The sequence below is a fragment of the Panthera pardus genome, unplaced genomic scaffold, assembly GCF_024362965.1.
Source record: "Panthera pardus isolate Hobbes unplaced genomic scaffold, ASM2436296v1 HiC_scaffold_22, whole genome shotgun sequence".
Classification (NCBI taxonomy): Eukaryota; Metazoa; Chordata; class Mammalia; order Carnivora; family Felidae; genus Panthera; species Panthera pardus.
Genome location: NW_026526788.1, coordinates 46,282,026 through 46,298,909, shown reverse-complemented (window position 1 = coordinate 46,298,909; position 16,884 = coordinate 46,282,026). Strand labels below are relative to the sequence as shown.

Below are 16,884 nucleotides of genomic sequence, written 5' to 3'. Positions count from 1 at the left end.
TAGATTCCTGATAGTGCAGCCCGTAGAAATGCAATCGCATTTTTTAACTCTAAGGTGAAGTTAGCATAAACATCCCCATGTCCTAGTTATTGATCTTTTGCTCAGATAATGGTATTACCCAATTGAACTTCTGACACTGGAGAATTTGCAGTGGCTACAATTGTATTTTTCTTTTATTCCTGCAATTTAATTCAACGTGCACTTCCAACCGTGATCTCTACGAAAAAATGGTGTTTTGCAGGAGTTGGAGTAGAATGTTAAATCAATCTCTGTCTCTCTCTCCTTTTTCTTCTCTGCCCCTCTCTCTCTCTCCTCTCTCCTGGTAGGAATGTTAACTTTTAGCTTGAATCCTGGAAACACACCTACCAAATGAAATACTCAGAAACTTCCAAATTAAGAGCTTAAAGTGTGATGTGTCCCCAAGAGGTGCACAACTTCTGAATTCTTGGGGGTTGACTTTTCTAGTGTTAGCCGTATCAAGTAAGTCCTTCCCCATAGGCCCACTTCCCATAACCGATACTCTAAAAAAGAAGAGCTTAAGTTAGAAGCGAGAGGTCTCCACCTGGGGGTTCTCGTCTGCTGTTGAGTGCCTCACCACTGGCAGAACAGAAAAGATGGGCCGTGGAAGACATGGCATTTCACTGCAAACTGATTTTGTTACAGTTGGAGTCCAGAAGGTTCTGTCACTGCATGAGAAACCTGGTCTGTGTGATAATGCTTTCTGAATTCTTCTGAGGTTTTACTATGTAGGAATTTAATCTGGCTCAGTGGCTGTCAGGGAGCACTTGAGTTCAACTCTAGGATCTGGGAGGTCCTTAAGGACAGCGGGAAGGTCACACAGCTGACGTTTAAACTAAGGTCCAAATTACCCCTGTACCCATGGTCTGCATTCAGCCATGAGATGATGGCCGCAGGGCCACTCTCCTTGCCTCCTCTCCAGGAGTATTTCCACCCACTGAAAGTTAGAAGAATTTTTAAAAATTCCATTCTAGCCTTTCTTTAATGCATCAACACGTGTCTGTATCTGAAACTCCATCCCCTTTTGCTCATCAAATCCCCTTCCAGACTAAGGAATGGATTCTTCCTGGCTGGGAAGAAATGTATCAAAAGTGAGATTACAGGTCTGTAAAACAAAGAGGTTTAGAACAGACAAGATCCCAAGCATTGAACATAAATACCAGGCCCTTATTGGAGAAATAGAGAAACTGACCAGGGGTCTCTGCAGGCTGAGAGGGAAAAGAAGATACAACCAAACAGTTGCATTTGCTTCTCACATGTTTGGAAAGTTCTAGGGCCTTTTCTTCTTCTTTTTTTTTTTTTTTACTTAAAAAATTATTTTTAATGTTTTCATTTATTTTTGAGAGGGACAGACAGAGTGCAAGCTGGGGAGGGGCAGAGAGAGAGAGGGAGACACAGAATCTGAAGCAGGTTCCAGGCTCTGAGCTGTCAGCACAGAGTCCTATAAGGGCCTCAGACTCGTGAACCATGAGATCATGACCTGAGCCAAAGTCGGACGCCCAACTGACTGAGCCACCCAGGTGCCCCTGTAGGGCCTTTTCTAAGGGACACTGTCAGAACTTCCCAGCAGTTGGTCCGCTTCCCATCCCCCCTGTTTCCTCCTGCTCCTGCTTTTCAGCGAACACGGCGACATCAGACCTAGGTGTCTGAGGCCTGGAAATCCTGCTTCCAGGACTTTCCTTTGTGTCTGAGTACAGCCTAAAGCATTTGCGAGAGTGTTTGTGAACCACTAGTTCAAGATCGTTGAAGCTTGTACTAGAGTGCCCATGCACTTCTGTACTCCCTTCACCCCCAAGAGCAGGAATGGGGTCTTGAAGAGGGTCATTTTGAAGGCCAGCAGCTCACAGGGAACAGAGGTGCTTCTCGATTCATCTTCAGAGACTCACTTGATGTGCTCCAGTTTTCCAACTGCCGTAGATGTTGGGAGTGAATCTTCAGCTTATACCCAGGCCACATTCGAATTGTTAAGATCACAGACATCACCGGAAATACACGTGGGGCCCTGCTGTGGGGTCCTACCCTTGGCTCTGCCGCATTGCATCATCTGCTTTAGCCTTTACATTCTGCTCCTGGCCCCTGGTTTTACCACCAGTTGTATAGTTTTACCAGTAACTGATTATTCCAATAATTTTCTCTAAGCTACTTCTCAATGCACCTAAACCTTCCACTAAAGCATCAGTGCAAAAAAAAAAAAAAAAAAAAAAAAAAAAAGGTAGCTTGATAAGAACTGGTGAGGAGTCTGCATTTACTCCCTTTCATTGGCCATTAGGAATTTATTTCCAGTTAAACAAGCTGGGAAATGTAATTAAGCACATGGTTGATGGTGACAGCCAACTGTGCATGCCAGAAAAACAATAGGTTCTTTAAAGGTGCCAAGGACTGATATTATGCATCTTCTGTTGGAAACTGTATACACTTCACAATTCGGAGGCTCCTGTGTGCTGCCTCGTGTCTTCAATCAAATTATTATATCCCAGAAATATGCATAAGGGAAATGATTCTACACATTTTATGGTGGGTTGTTGCTTGTAGCAGTAATTGAAGTACCTTTCCACTTATGAAAGTACTAATTTTATTTGTTTTTATTGCTTTTCTAGATGCAATTATTTATTTAGTGTGCTTTGGCTTTATTGAATTATGTTTACTATAGGAACATCATAAAAATGTATGAAAACAACACATCAGCCCAGCCAGCCTGGTGACCTGTATTGAGAAAGCTAGTGTTATTTTTCATATCCAAACGTAATGGAATAACTTAAGAATAAACAGATAATCTACACTAGAAAACAATGCAATTTCAAGGTAATGTAATAAAACACCTGGACAATATGATTTCATAAATCCTAGTTCTAAAATTTACATGAGTTGGGTTTTGCGTGCTTATTTGAGGACACATGGCATTTCTAAATGGAATCGTTATAATGTGAAATGTAATTAAACTGTAAGGCAAGAGGTAAACGGGATTTTTGTTGGCTTGTAATATATGGACAACTAAGAAGCAATGTGAAGACTTTTGATGTCAAAAGACAGGCAGGAGGCTCTCATCCCTATAAATGTCCTTAACTTTGAAATGGAAAAATGACCAGTTTGTGAAGGTTGCTGGTTAGTCGCCCCTGACGAGTAGGTACTGGCTGTAGTTTAGATACTCTTGCTCCCTGTCTCTATGATGACGCTTCATTTCGAAAGAAAAGAGGCTTTTTGCTTTAGGCATTCTTTTTAAGAAACTTAAATTGAATGTGAATGGTTTATTTGTCCTGAATTTTGGCGAGATAATCCAAGGTGTAAGCACAAAAAATAAAAAAATCAAAACAAAACCATGGCACAAACCAAAGCCGAAAAACAAAAACCAAAAGCAGACTGCTTAAATGAAAGTCACGTGTCTTTCATGGCTAGAAATTAGTGACTGACTTTTATTTTTCTGATTATGAATTAAAATTAATTAATGTGTTGTTTAAATACGTGTGCCTACTAGAAAATTTAAAAGGTATCCACAAAGGTATATCCTCCCTTCAGCCATCCAGTTTACTTTACCAGAGGGAACCATAGATATCAGGTGCTTGATTTTTCAGGCAGGTTCCAAGGGTTTTCTAAGCGTATAACATATATACACACATATTTACACAAATGATGGTAACACAGACACGTATGGTTCCATCATTCTTTTTAAGGAATATACTCCATATACTCCATTGTATGAATATCCCAGTCTCCCGCTGAGGTCCACTGAAGTGTTTCCAGATTTTGCTTGTACCAACAAACAATATACAAGAGGACCTGTTTCTTCTGTTTCTTTTGACAACCTTTCTTTAAGGTTTGTTAATTTGAAAGACAAAACCTGATGTCTGATTTTATTTTTTTAAGTTTATTTATTTATTTTGAGAGAGAGAGAATGAGTGTGAGTGGGGGAGGGGCAGAGGAGAGAGAGAATCCCAAGCAGGCTCTGCACTGACAGTGCATGGGTTCGATCTCATGAACTCTGATATCATGACTGGAGCCGAAATCAAGTGTCACTGACTCTTAACTGACTGAGCCTCCCAGGCATTCCCTGATGTCTGATTTTCAATTGAGATTCTCTTGTTGCTACAGGTTCAGTCTCATTTGTACGTGTAAGAGCCTATGTATTTCCTCCCCTATGAACACTCTGGTCCAGTCTGTTGTTCTTTGTTTAATTTTCTTTTTTTATTTTTTATTTTTATTTTTTTTTAACGTTTTTATTTATTTTTGAGACAGAGAGAGACAGAGCATGAATGGGGGAGGGGCAGAGAGAGAGGGAGACACAGAATCGGAAGCAGGGTCCAGGCTCTGAGCCATCAGCCCAGAGCCCGATGCGGGGCTCATACTCACAGACTGTGAGATCGTGACCTGAGCCGAAGTCGGACGCTTAACTGACTGAGCCACCCAGGCGCCCCCTTTGTTTAATTTTCTAATGGGTTATTGGCCGTTATCTTTGTTGAATTGTAAAGCCCTTTGGTATGAGTTGCAAATATTTTCTCCACTTTGTCAGTTGTCCTTTGACTTTATTTAGAGAACACTATGCCATCTATGGCATGAAGATATACATATCTTTTTGCATTGCTCCTGGATTTTTCTATAAAATACCTTCCATACACAGAGGTTATTAAAAAAATTTTTTTTTAATTTCCCCACATTTTCTTCTAGCACTTTTATGAGTTTCTTTTCCACATTAAAAATGTGTAATTTATCTGGAATTTGGTATAAAGAATGATGTAGGGATTTGATTTATTTATTTTTCAAGGGACTACCCAAGTGACCTAACACTATGTATTAAAAAATAATATTTTATTTTATTATGCCAGGGTAATTTCTGGACTTTCTCATGAGTTGCACTGATAGATAGGTGTATTCCTGTACCAACACCCCAGTATTGTAATTATTACAGCCTTAGATTTTAGTATCACTCAAGTTGGATTACCAATTATTCTTTTTATAATAAATAAGTGAATATTTATTTAATAATATATATAATAAATAAGTGAATATTTGTTCTTGAATAAATTTGATGTGTAACATTGTGTAAGTTACACATACACATGTACAAGGCTACTTTGATGCCTTTATATGTTGTAGCATATATAATATATATAATATATGTATATATAATGTATAATATATATATTATGATTGCCAAGCAGTGATATTTATCACACTACATAACTATAGTACAATATTATTGTCTACATGTATTATCCTGCGCATTAGATCTCAGTACCTTATTTACTACTCGTTACAAGTTTTTACCCTTAAGTACCATCACTCTTGTCTGACTCTTCTCAGTCCCCTGGTAACTACCATCTTACTCTCTGTTTTTTTACAGGTTTAATTTTTTTAGATTCCACATGTATAAGTAATATCACACCGTCTTGTCTTTCTATGACTTACCTAATTAGCATAATGTGCTCAAGGTCCATCCATGTTGTCACAAATGGGACAATGTCTTCCTTTCTCATGGCTGAATAATATCCCATTGTATATATGTAACACATCTTTATCCATTTATTCGTTGATGGGCATTTGGGTGGTTTCCATAGCTTGGTTTTGTGAATCATGCTGCAATAAAATGAGATTGTATAAGGGGCTTCTGGGTGGCTCAGTCGGTTACACATCTGACTCTTGATTTCAGCTCAGGTCTCACATGATCAGCTCAAAGTCAGGCTCCACACTGTCAGTGGAGCTTGGGTTTCTGTCTCTCCCTTTCTCTCCGCCCCTCCCTGGCTCTTAAGTGCGCTCATGCTCTCTCTCTCTCTCTCTCTCTCTCAAAATAAATAAATCTTGAAAAAAAAAATGGGATTGCATATATCTCATTGGAATCCTGTTTTTGTTTCCTTTGGATATATACCCAGAAGTGGAATTGCTGGATTACGTGGTAGATCTATTTTTAATTTTTTGAGAAACCTCCACATTGTTTTCCATAGTGGTTTGATCAATTTACATTCTTCTCAACGGTGTTTAAGGGTTCCCTTTTTACCACATCCTCACCAGCTCCCGTGGTCTTTGTCTTCTTGATGACAGCCATTTTAACAAATATGAGGTGATATCTCATTTGCATTTCCCTGATGATGAGTGATGTTGAGCATCTTTTCATGTGTCTGTTGACCTTTTTGATGTCTTCTTTGGAGAAATGTCTAATTACTTCTTTTGCCAATTTTTAAATTGGATTTTGTTTTGTCTTGTTACTGAGTTGATGGAATTCTTTGTACATTTTGGATATTACTTGGGTATTTCAACCCCTTATCCATTATACAGTTTGCAAAAAGTTCTCTCATTCTGTAGGTTCTTTTCATTTTGTTAATTGTTTCTTTTGCTCTGTGGGCGCTTTTGAGTTTGATGTAGTCCCATTTGTTAATTTTTTTCCTTTGTTGTTTGTGCTTTTGGAGATATTTCCAAAAAATGATTGCCAAGATCAGTATCAATGAGCTTCTTCCAAAAATTTTCTTCTAGAACTTTCATGGTATCAGACCTTCATGTTTAAATCTTTGATTCATTTCTAGTTAATTTTTGTGAGTGATATGTGATAGTGGTCCAGTTTCATTATTCTGCATGTGTTTCTACAGTTTTCTCAGCACCATTTGTTGAAGAGACTATCCTTTCACTGTTATGTGTTATTGGCTTCCTTGTCAAAAATAAATTGACCATATATGCTGGAGTTTTTCAATTGGCTGATGTATCTATCTATATTTGTACCAGTGTCATACTGTTTTTTATTACTATGGCTTTGTAGTATAGTTCGAAATCTGGAAGCACAATACCACTGGCTTTGTTCTTTTTCTCAGGACTGCTTTAGCTATTTGGGTTGTTTTTTGTTTGTTTGTTTGTTTGTTTGTTTGTTTGTTTGTTTGTTTTTGTGGTTCCACACAAATTTTAGGATTGTTTCTTTTATTTCTGTGAAGAACGCCTTTGGTATTTTGATCGGGATTAAGTAGAATCTGTAGACGGCTTTAGATAGTAAGGCCATCTTAACAATATTAATTCTTCCAATCCACGAACATGGGATATCTTTCTGTTTGCTTGTGTCTTCTTCAATTTCTTTCAGCAAAGTATTGTAGTCTTTGTTGTATAGATCTTTCCCTTCCTTGGTTAAATTTATTCCTAAGTATTTTTTTTGATATTATCATGAATGGGTTCATTTTCTTTATTTCTTTTTTGGATGCTTCATCATTAGTGTAAAGGAATAAAGTTGATTTCTATATGCTGGTTTTGTATCTTGCCATTTTACTGAAATAGTTTTGTTTTTTTTTTTTACTAATTCTTTGGGATTTGCTCTATATAGGAATCATATCATCAGCAAATAATGACAATTTTACTTCTTTCTTTCTCATTTGAATGCCTTTTATTGCTTTGTCTTGCTTAATTGCTTTAGCTAGGACTTCCAGTATTATATTGATTATGAGTGGTGAGAGTGGGCATCCTTGACTTGTTCCTGATCTTAGGAAAAGTGCTTTCAGTTTCTCTTCATTAAGTATAATGTTAGCTGTGGGTTTGTCATATATGGCCTTTATTATGTTGAATATGTTTCTTCTGTATCTAGTCTGTTAATGGTTTTTATCATGAAAGGATATTGTATTTTGATCATTGAGATGATCATGTGATTTTTATCTTTCATTTTATTGGTGTGATGAATTACATCTATTGATTTGTGTATGTTGAACCATCTTTGCATACCAGGGATAAATCCCACTTGGTCATGGTGTATAATCCTTTTAATATGTTCTTGAATTTGATTTTCTAACATTGTCTTGAGAATTTTTACATCTATAGTCATCAGGGATATTGGTTTATAGTTTTCTTTTCTTGTGGTGGCCCTGTATGGTTTCTGTTATCAAAGTGATGATGACTGCATAGAATGAGTTTGTAAGTATTCCCTCCTGCCTGATATTTTGGACGAGTTTGAAGAGGATTGGTATTAATTATTCTTTACATGTTTGGTAAAATTTTCCAGTAGCGCTAGCCTTGAAGTTTTTTTGTGTTGGGAGTTTTTTATTATTATTATTATTACTGATTAGTAATTACTGATTACTATCTGTTTAGCTTTTGTATTTCTCCCTGATTCAGTCTTCTTAGGTTGTGTGTTTCTAGAATGTACACATTTCTTCTCAGTTATGTAAGTTGTTGGCATATAATTGTTCATCATAGTCTCTTACAATTCTGTGTATTTTTGTAGTATCTATTCTAATGTCTTCTTCATTTCTAATTTTTTTGAGACTTCTCTATTTTTTTAATTAATCTAGCTAAAGCTTTGTCAATTTTATCTTTTCAAAGAACTAGCTCTTAGTTTCACTGATCCTTTCTATTCTTTTTTCTGGTTTCTATTTCATTTATTTGCACTCTGATCCTTACTTTTTCCTTCTTTCTGTTAACTTTGGGCTCCATTTGTTTTCTTTTTGTAGTTCCTTGTGGTGTAAAATTAGGTTGTTTGAAATCTTTCTAATTTCTTAATATATTATTATTGTTATAAACTTTCCTCTCAGAACTGATTTTGATACATCCCACAATATTTGATATGTTATGTTTTCATTTTCATGAGATACTTTTTATTTCCCTTTTGATTTTTTCTTTGATCCAATGGTTGTTTATAAGTGTGCTGTTTAGTTTCCACATATTTTTAGATTTTCTCACTTTCCTTTTGTTGATTTCTAGTTTCATACCATGTGGTCAGAGAAGATAACTGTTATGATTTCAGTCTTCTTAAATTTGCTAAGATTAGTTTTGCGGCCTGACATATGATCTATCCTGGAGAATGTTCCATGTGCACTTGAGAAATTGTGTATTCTGCTGCTGTTGGGTGAAATGTTCTGTATATGTCTGTTAAGTCCATTTATTCTAAAGTGTGTTTCAATTTAAATTCTTCCTTGTTGATTTTTCTATCTGAATGATCTATCCATTGCTGATAGTGGGGTATTGAAGTCCCCTACAATTATTGTATTGTTGTCTATTTCTCCTTTAAGATCTTTTATTAATTACTTAATTACTTTTATTAGTTAATCAATATATAATATACTTACAAGCTTAAGTAACATTGATTACTTAATATAATTAATATATACTTAATTTCATTGCTTAGATTTTGGGAACGTATTTGTTTGTAATCATTATATCTGCTTGATGGATTGACCCCTTTATCATTATGTAATGACCTTTGTCTCTGAATACCCTTTTTAGCTTTAAGTGTATTTTGTCTGATATAAATATGGCTATACTTAATTTTTTATTTCAGCTGGCTTGGCTTCCATTCTTTCACTTTAAGCCTATATGTGCCTTTAGAGCTGAAATGAGTCTCCTGAGCCTATATGTGCCTTTAGAGCTGAAATGAGCAGCATATAATTGGGTCTTATTTTTTTTATCTGTCCAGCCACTTTGTGCCTTTTGATTGGTGATTTTAATCCATTTACATTTATGGTGATTATTGATATGTACATTTTATCTTTTGCCTTCTGATTATTTTGTCTTTCCCGTGTTTCTGTTTCCTTCTGATTCTGTCTACCTTTGTAAGTAGGTAGTTTTGCACGGACATTGGCACAGCCTCTCCCCTCCCCTTTTTTTGATGTTTTGTGTCTATCCTCTAGATATTTGCTTTGTAGTTACCAAATATGCTTTGTAGTTTACATAAAACATTTCATAGATAAAATAGTTCTTTTTCTGGTGATAGCAATTTATCTTCATTTGCCTATGAAGGTTCCATCCTTGGGCACCTTTTGGGATGAGCACTGTGTGTTGTATGGAAACCAATTTGACAATAAATTTCATATATTGAAAATAAATAAATAAATAAATAAATAAAATAAAAAAGAGAAAGTTCCATCCTTTTCCTCTGCCTCTTCTATATTTTTGATGTCACAAATTATCTCTTTATACTGTGATTTTGTTATCAAGTTGTTCCCATTATTTTTAATGCTCTTTTCCTTTAAACTTTATGCTATAGTTAAGAGTTTAATATACTATTTTAAAGAAGAGTTACCATATTCTAATTCTGTTTATCCCCTTAATCAGAGTTTTGTGTACTTTCATTTTTTCATTTCAGCTTGAGGATCACCTTTCAACATTTCTTGTAAGGCAGGTCTACTGGTGGTGAACCCTCTCAGCTTTTGTTTATCTGGGAAAGCCTTTATTTCTCCTTCATTTTTGAAGGATAACTTTGCCAGATATTCTTAGCTGACAGTTTTTAATCTTCCCATATATGTCATTCCTCTCTCTCCTGGGATGCAGAGTTTCTGCTGAGAAATCTGCTGATAGCCTAACGGGAGTACTTTTTTAGGTTACTATCATTTTTTCCCCCTTGGCTGCCTTTGAAATTCTTTATTGTTGACTTTTGACAATTTTACTCTAATGTGACTTGGAGAGGGTCTTTTTTCATTGAGATAGTAAGGTGTCCTATTAGCTTTGTGGACTCGTATACCCAGTTCCTTCTCCAGGACTGGAAAATTCTCAGCTATTATTTCTTTAAATAGGCTCTCTTCCCTCCTCCTTCTGGGATACCCATAATGTTGGCTTTTCTTTTCTTTTTTTTTTTTAATTTTTTAAAATGCTTATTTTTGAGAAAGAGTGAGAGCAAGTGGGGGAGGTGCACAGAGAGAGGGGAACAGAAGATCTGAAGTGGGCTCTGTGCTGATAGCAGAGAGCTCGATGCAGGGCTTGAACTCACAAACCGTGAGATCATGACCCAAACCGAAGTCAGACGCTTAACTGAGTGAGCCACCCAAGCACCCCTTATTTTGGCTTTTCTGATGGAGTCAGATCATTCACATAGAATTCCTTCACTATTTAAAAATTTCAGCTCTCTCTCCTCTTCCACCTGAATCATTTCTATATTTCTGTCCTTGAGCTTACTAATTCTCTCTTCCTTTTGATCTGCTCTATTTCCAGTATGTTCTAATGCATCTTTCCTCTCATTTATTCAGTTCTTCAGCTCCAGAATTTCTGTTTGGTTCTGCTTTGGAATTTCAGCCTCTTTGATAAAGCACGCCTTCTGTTTATTAGTTTGATTCTGAAATCACTGTACTGTCCTTCTGAGTTTTCTTTTGGCTTTTGAACTTCTTTACAAGTATTTTGAATTACCATTTAGATTACAGTATTCCATGTCTTTGGCTTTGGTTGCTGGAAAATTGTCATTTTATTTTTCTGATACCATGTTACTGTGATTTTTTAAATATTACTGTGGTTTTCACCTACTACTATGATTTTTCATGGTGTTTGATGAGAAGTGGCTCTGCCACTGCATTTGAAGTAGCGAACACCCTTTTTCATGTAGGTGAGGTTTTGTTAACATTGATTCCAACAGTTCAACAGGTTGGTAGTTAGGAGCTTTCCTTTTGTTTTCCAGAAGGTGGCGCTATAGCACAAGTTTTTGCCTTCTGTTAAGGAAGCTGACTGGCTGCTAAGGTTGGGAGCACTATGCATTTAGAAAAAACAAAGGTGCTGGCGGTGGGGGGGCGGTGGGCAGAGCAGGAGTGAGGAGGGAAGGTGTGTACTTAGTGCTTTGGGCTTTGGGTGTGCCCACTGCTACGTAGGGGGATCCTGACGCAAGGATGGGCTTCTTGCCTTCTGGGACAGACAGGAGGAGACACTTTCCTTCCGTTCCTTTCCCTCCCCCAGTCACTGTGGTCAGTCAGAGAGAGCAACTGCTCCCTCCAGCTATAATGCGCATGGCCAGGCAGACCCTCCTCCCCCTCCTCCCCCCCCCCCCCCCCCATCACTGCCTTCACCCTCTACCTCCTGTATCAGTAAGGTGGTGCTGGCTGGTTTCTGGACCAGCCCACACCTTCTCTGTCATCACCGCCAATGCCACTGCTGCCCCCCCCCACCCTCTCTGCAGTCTCCTCTGCAGTCCAGACCCCCACCTCTGAGTGCACAGATGGACAGATCTCTCGGGTGTCTTTTGGTATGCTGTGCACAGGCACTTTTCTTTTCAGTTGTGGATGTCCAATCAGTTGTAAATTGATGGGGAAAGGAAAAGAAAAAGGAATGGTTCATGGTGCTGTGATCCTGACATCACTCCATAATAAGCCACCAATTGTTCTTTATTTTAATAATGTTCCTTAATCATGGCAAGAAAATATACATGGGTGATTCCTTTATTCAAAAGTTGTTTTTCGCAAAAAAATTCTTTTTAATTTTATTAAATGCTTTTTCAGCATCTATAGAGATAGTCATATTGGTTTTTTGCATCTGTGGCTATAGTGGATTATACTGGTAGATTTTTCTAATATTGAACCATCTTTGCATTCCTGGAACATGGTTATGTATCTTTTAATCTGCTTCTTCATTCTGAGTCAATCTGATTTAAAATTTACATTAATAAATGAGGTTGTTTTCAAATACATGAAGGGGCATCTGGGTGACTCCGTCAGTTGAGCGCCCAATTCTTGATTTCATCTCAGGTCATGATCCCAGGGTTGTGAGATCAAGCCCCAGGTCAGGCTCCGCACTGAGAATGGAGACTTCTTGAGATTCTCTCTCTCTTTCTTTCTCTCTCCCTTTGCCCCTCTCCCCTGATCTCTTTCTCTCTAATGTAAAAAAAAAAAAATTTTTTTAAATAAAATACATGAAATTTTTCTTCCTCTTTTAATGCTCTGGATAAATTTAATTACATTGGAATTATCTTTTCCTTAAAAGAATTTGTTTTAGAAAGTCTCCTATAAAAATGCCTGGGCCTGGTGTTTTTGAGAAAGAGCTCTTTGACAATATTTCCTTTCTTCCTTTCTTCCTTCCTTTTTCCCTCCCTCCTTATTTCTTTCCTTTCCTGAGCTGAAATCAAGAGTCAGAACTTAACTGACTGAGCCACCCAGGCGCCCCTGCTTTTCTGCTTTCTGATTCATAGAGTCTGGTTTTAATTGTATTGGTCTTTCTTTCTTTTCTTTTTTTTTTTTTTTTTTCCATTTATTTTGTTCTTTTCTAACTTCTTCAATTGGATGCTCGACCCATTTAATTCATAGTATTAACATAAATATTTAAGACTATGATTTATCTGTGAGTACTTCATTCTTTGGGCTCTGGTAAGTAATATTTTCTTTTTTCATTGTTATCAAGATATTCCAAAACTTTAGTTTTATACAGGTTGAGTCATTCGAGAAAAATGCCCATTCTAATTTTGTTATTAATTTCTGGAATTTTGGGTTTCTGTCGCTATCTTTATTTTTTCCTTTTGATTAGAAACTGTTAGTTACATTATTTTTACTTCTCAGAATTAAAGTTTACTTTGTGACCTAATGTTTAATCGCTTTTTGTTAGTGTTCTATGTTGACTCAAGAATAAATCATAGTGAGGGGCGCCTGGTGGCTCCGTCAGTAGAGAATGAAACTCTTGGTTTCAGCCCAGCTCGTGATCTCACAGTTCATGAGTTGGAGGCCTGTGTTGGGCTCTAAGCTGCCAGAGTGATGCCTACTTAGGACCGTCTCTCTGTCCCTCTCTCTCTGCCCCTCTCATGCTCTCTCCCTCTCTCTTCTCTCAAAATAAATAAATAAACTAAAAAAATATATTAAAAAAAGAATAATCGTAGTGGCTCTTTATAGGGCATAGTGTTCTTTATAAGGCAATGAGATCTATATTGTTATGTTATTTAATTTTTATACGTCCTTGGAAAATTTTTGTCCATTTGTTTCCCTTTGGGTCCCCAGAATGCGATGAAAATGCACCCCTGATGAATGAATATATGATGCGGAACTCCTGTGGTCAGCTGGAATTGTTTTGTGTTTTGTCTTCCAGCCAAAGATTGCTGAGGAGAACCTGACCTACGCCGAGCTGGAGCTGGTCAAACCCCACCGGGCCGCCAAAGGCCTCCCCACCAGCACCGTCTACGCCCAGATCCTCTTTGAAGAGAACAAGTTGTAATGCTGTGCCCTCTTCCGTGGTCCTATTTAATACCTGCCATCCCGGTTATTTATGACACTTTGGAAACAAAGTCCTTATTTTTGTATCTTCACTCGTGCCTTCTGCGGGGCAGAGAGACCCTTCCCAACAGCGCTCCAGGTGCCTTCGAGGAGAGGTGTGAGGCACGAGGTACGAGGCTCCTCTCCACAAAAGATTAGGGGCCACAGACCTTGGACAAACCTCCCAGGACAAGATTTTCTGAGTCTGAGCCCTGAGAAGTGTGGACTCTGATTCTGAGAGTACCCAAGGAGATTGTTCTGCTGAGCCAAACCCATTCGTGTTTTCTTCTTCTTTCTTTGGGGTTTAATCTTTTAAAAATCTTATTTTAATCTTCTGTTCTTCCTGTATTTGTGATATCAAGCTCATAGCATATAGCTAGAAGAAATACCATTATAGGCCAAAGTGTGTGAGATGGCAGATATGTACTAATTGGTTCTCAGAAGGTCACAGAACGTTCCTAAGGCACCTAGAGCAGAGCAGACTGCTTATTGCAAACGGTCACTCAAGGTAGCATCTCTTGTTTTAAACAGATGCACTGACCCTGGTGATTTAAGGGCAGAGAGGCAGATTGTGGGGCTAACAGTCAGCCGTCTGTAAATACCCCAGTGCCCATCTCCCAGCTGTGATCGCCCAAGGCCACAGGGCGAGTAGCACACACTATTTTAAAGGGCTTCCATAACCCTCATCAGGGTGCACCTATATTGGTATAGAAACTTACATCCTCCAAGAAGTCCTACTCTTCTCCAAAGGAGCAAGGGAGGGACTTAGCCATCCACTGACACACTGGAGGAAGCGGGCCCCTCGGAACTGTGTCGAGGTTACCAGCTCTAATTGGACGTCCACTCATATGTGGGCAAAGTTTTGTGCCTGGTTCCCCTAGTGGAGGAGAGTAAGAAGTGCAAGCCGAGTTGGGAAAATGTGTTTTAAAGACCCTACTCTTGGAACGTGCCTTGTCCAACTCAACTTCATGGGTGATTTCTAATGTGTTTGGGTTGGGGTCAGGCAGGGGTGCATGGTATACACATCTGTGTGGAAGTTTCTCTGCAGGACTGGTACAACACCCAGAAACTCACTGGAGATGGAAACGTTCTAGAAGAGAGCCATCCTGTCACACTTCTTGGGTGGGTGTGCTCTGGGCGGTTATTCACTGCGCACTGCAGACATTGTTTGGCTTTGTAACGGATCATGTATATATGGTAAATTATATATTTTAAACACAACCTTGAGTGTGAGTTGTGCCCTTCTGTATAGCTGTGCGAACTTGGTCAAGTTTCTCACTCCCTAATTATCTCAGACTCACGTTTATAGTAAGGTGACTTAACCTCTCATAGAATTCTTGTAATGGGATGATGAATACCTCAAGATTCTGGATACTATAAAATTGCTTCACACTACACTGTGTTAACATTCATGTGACAGTCAGTATGTATTTTCGAAATGAAAGTTTCTTTACAGTGTAAGGCTCTCGTTACAATAGCTTCAAAAAATAAATGTGTCCGTGAACTTAGCTCTACGGTAACACTCCCAAAGACCCATGATAGCTTATGAGTACCTCTTGTGGTTTATTGGCAAGGGTCCAAATTGGGAGCAGGTAGATTTTCTAGAAGCAGAAATAGCCTGACTTTACAAAGGGGAAGTCGATCTCTCTGGTCTACACCTGCATCTCATTCCCTTCCCGCCTGCCAGATTTCAAAGATAGTGAATGAACCACGCAGCTTTGGGGGAAGAAATACCACTTGAAAGAATTGTCTGGAACTTTCCAGGGGATCCTTTAGGAGAGGAGACTATATGGTTGGCATTCAGTTCATATCATAATTACAATAGGCAGTGTATCCTATCTTATCATGGCAATGTTCCAACAGAACATGGTTCTATGGTGTTTTGAGGAAGGAGGGTGATTTCTTCGTTTGCACAAGGAACCATATGGGCTAGTGGGGCCCGAGGATGCCAGGTGGGGATGGAGTGTGAAGTGTGTGAAGAGGAGATTGTGGGGAGAGGCAAGAGGGTAGGGGGCCCCTAGGCTACTGCAGAAGTGAACTCCACTCAATCCCATCAAGCCCATCTCCTTAAATTTAGTGAAAGCTGAGGGCCATGACGTGTGGAAAGAAACACATTCCGCTAAGAAGAGCTGGCAGCTGCAAGTTAGGGTAACAAGTCATTGCTCTAGATTCAATTCAGACTTTGGCTCCAGAATTCTGCTCATAGCTGCACAAACCCACGCGACACTGTGTGGCTGGGGGACCAGCTGGACCTCGAGTATTAAAAGACCATCACCTCCTACTGAAAACGCTTCCCAAAGGAATCCTGGAAGCTACTGTCAACATCCAAGCAGAGCTCATCCCACCATTATGTCCAGAAGCCAAACATCCAAGTTCTGCTCACAACTAGAAGCAATGGGTGATCTGTCCCTGGTGCTCATTTGCGGTGATAAATCTTGATGTTATTGTCATAGTAAACCTTCAAAAAAAATGGGTGAATTATTCCCTATCAAATAAACCACTAACCATGCCTTAACATTTATTTCTAAAGATGAGTAAGGGGAATCATCCCAATAGAAATTAGGAAAAGTTTTCCTAATTATCTCATCTATTTCATCCCAATAGAAATTAGGAAAAGTTTTTCATCTTGTTTTTACTATCAGGCATCTATTGAAACAACTATATATATGCAGTTTTTTAAAAAAAATTAATGTTTTTGTTTAGTTTTGAGAGAGAAAGAGAGAGAGAGAGCCTGAGTGTGAGCAGGGGAGGGGCAGAGAGAGAGGGGGGCAGAGAGAGAGGGAGACACAGAATCCAAGGCAGGCTCTAGGCTCTGAGCTGACAGCAGGGAGCCCAATGCGGGGCTCGAACTCGTGAACCATGAGATCATGACCTGAGCCGAAGTCAGAGGCTTAACTGACTGAGCCACCCGGGTGCCCCTATATAAGCAGTTTTCATAAGGGACAATTGCTTGTATGTTTACATGAAGTCAAAACAAGCAAGAATC

At 38.6% G+C, this 16,884-nt stretch overlaps 1 protein-coding gene across 2 annotated transcripts in view; it reads left to right on the top strand.

Annotated features, from left to right (window-relative positions):
* VSTM4 (V-set and transmembrane domain containing 4) overlaps positions 1 to 15,119 on the top strand; it is a 98,303-nt gene extending 83,184 nt beyond the window's left edge. For both annotated transcript variants that reach the window (XM_053909686.1, XM_019444892.2), the window contains one exon: positions 13,735 to 15,119. In XM_053909686.1, the coding sequence (XP_053765661.1) occupies positions 13,735 to 13,860 (126 nt within the window). In that variant the 3' untranslated portion in view covers positions 13,861 to 15,119. The remainder of the gene's footprint in view (positions 1 to 13,734) is intronic.
* Positions 15,120 to 16,884: the final 1,765 nt, after the last annotated feature.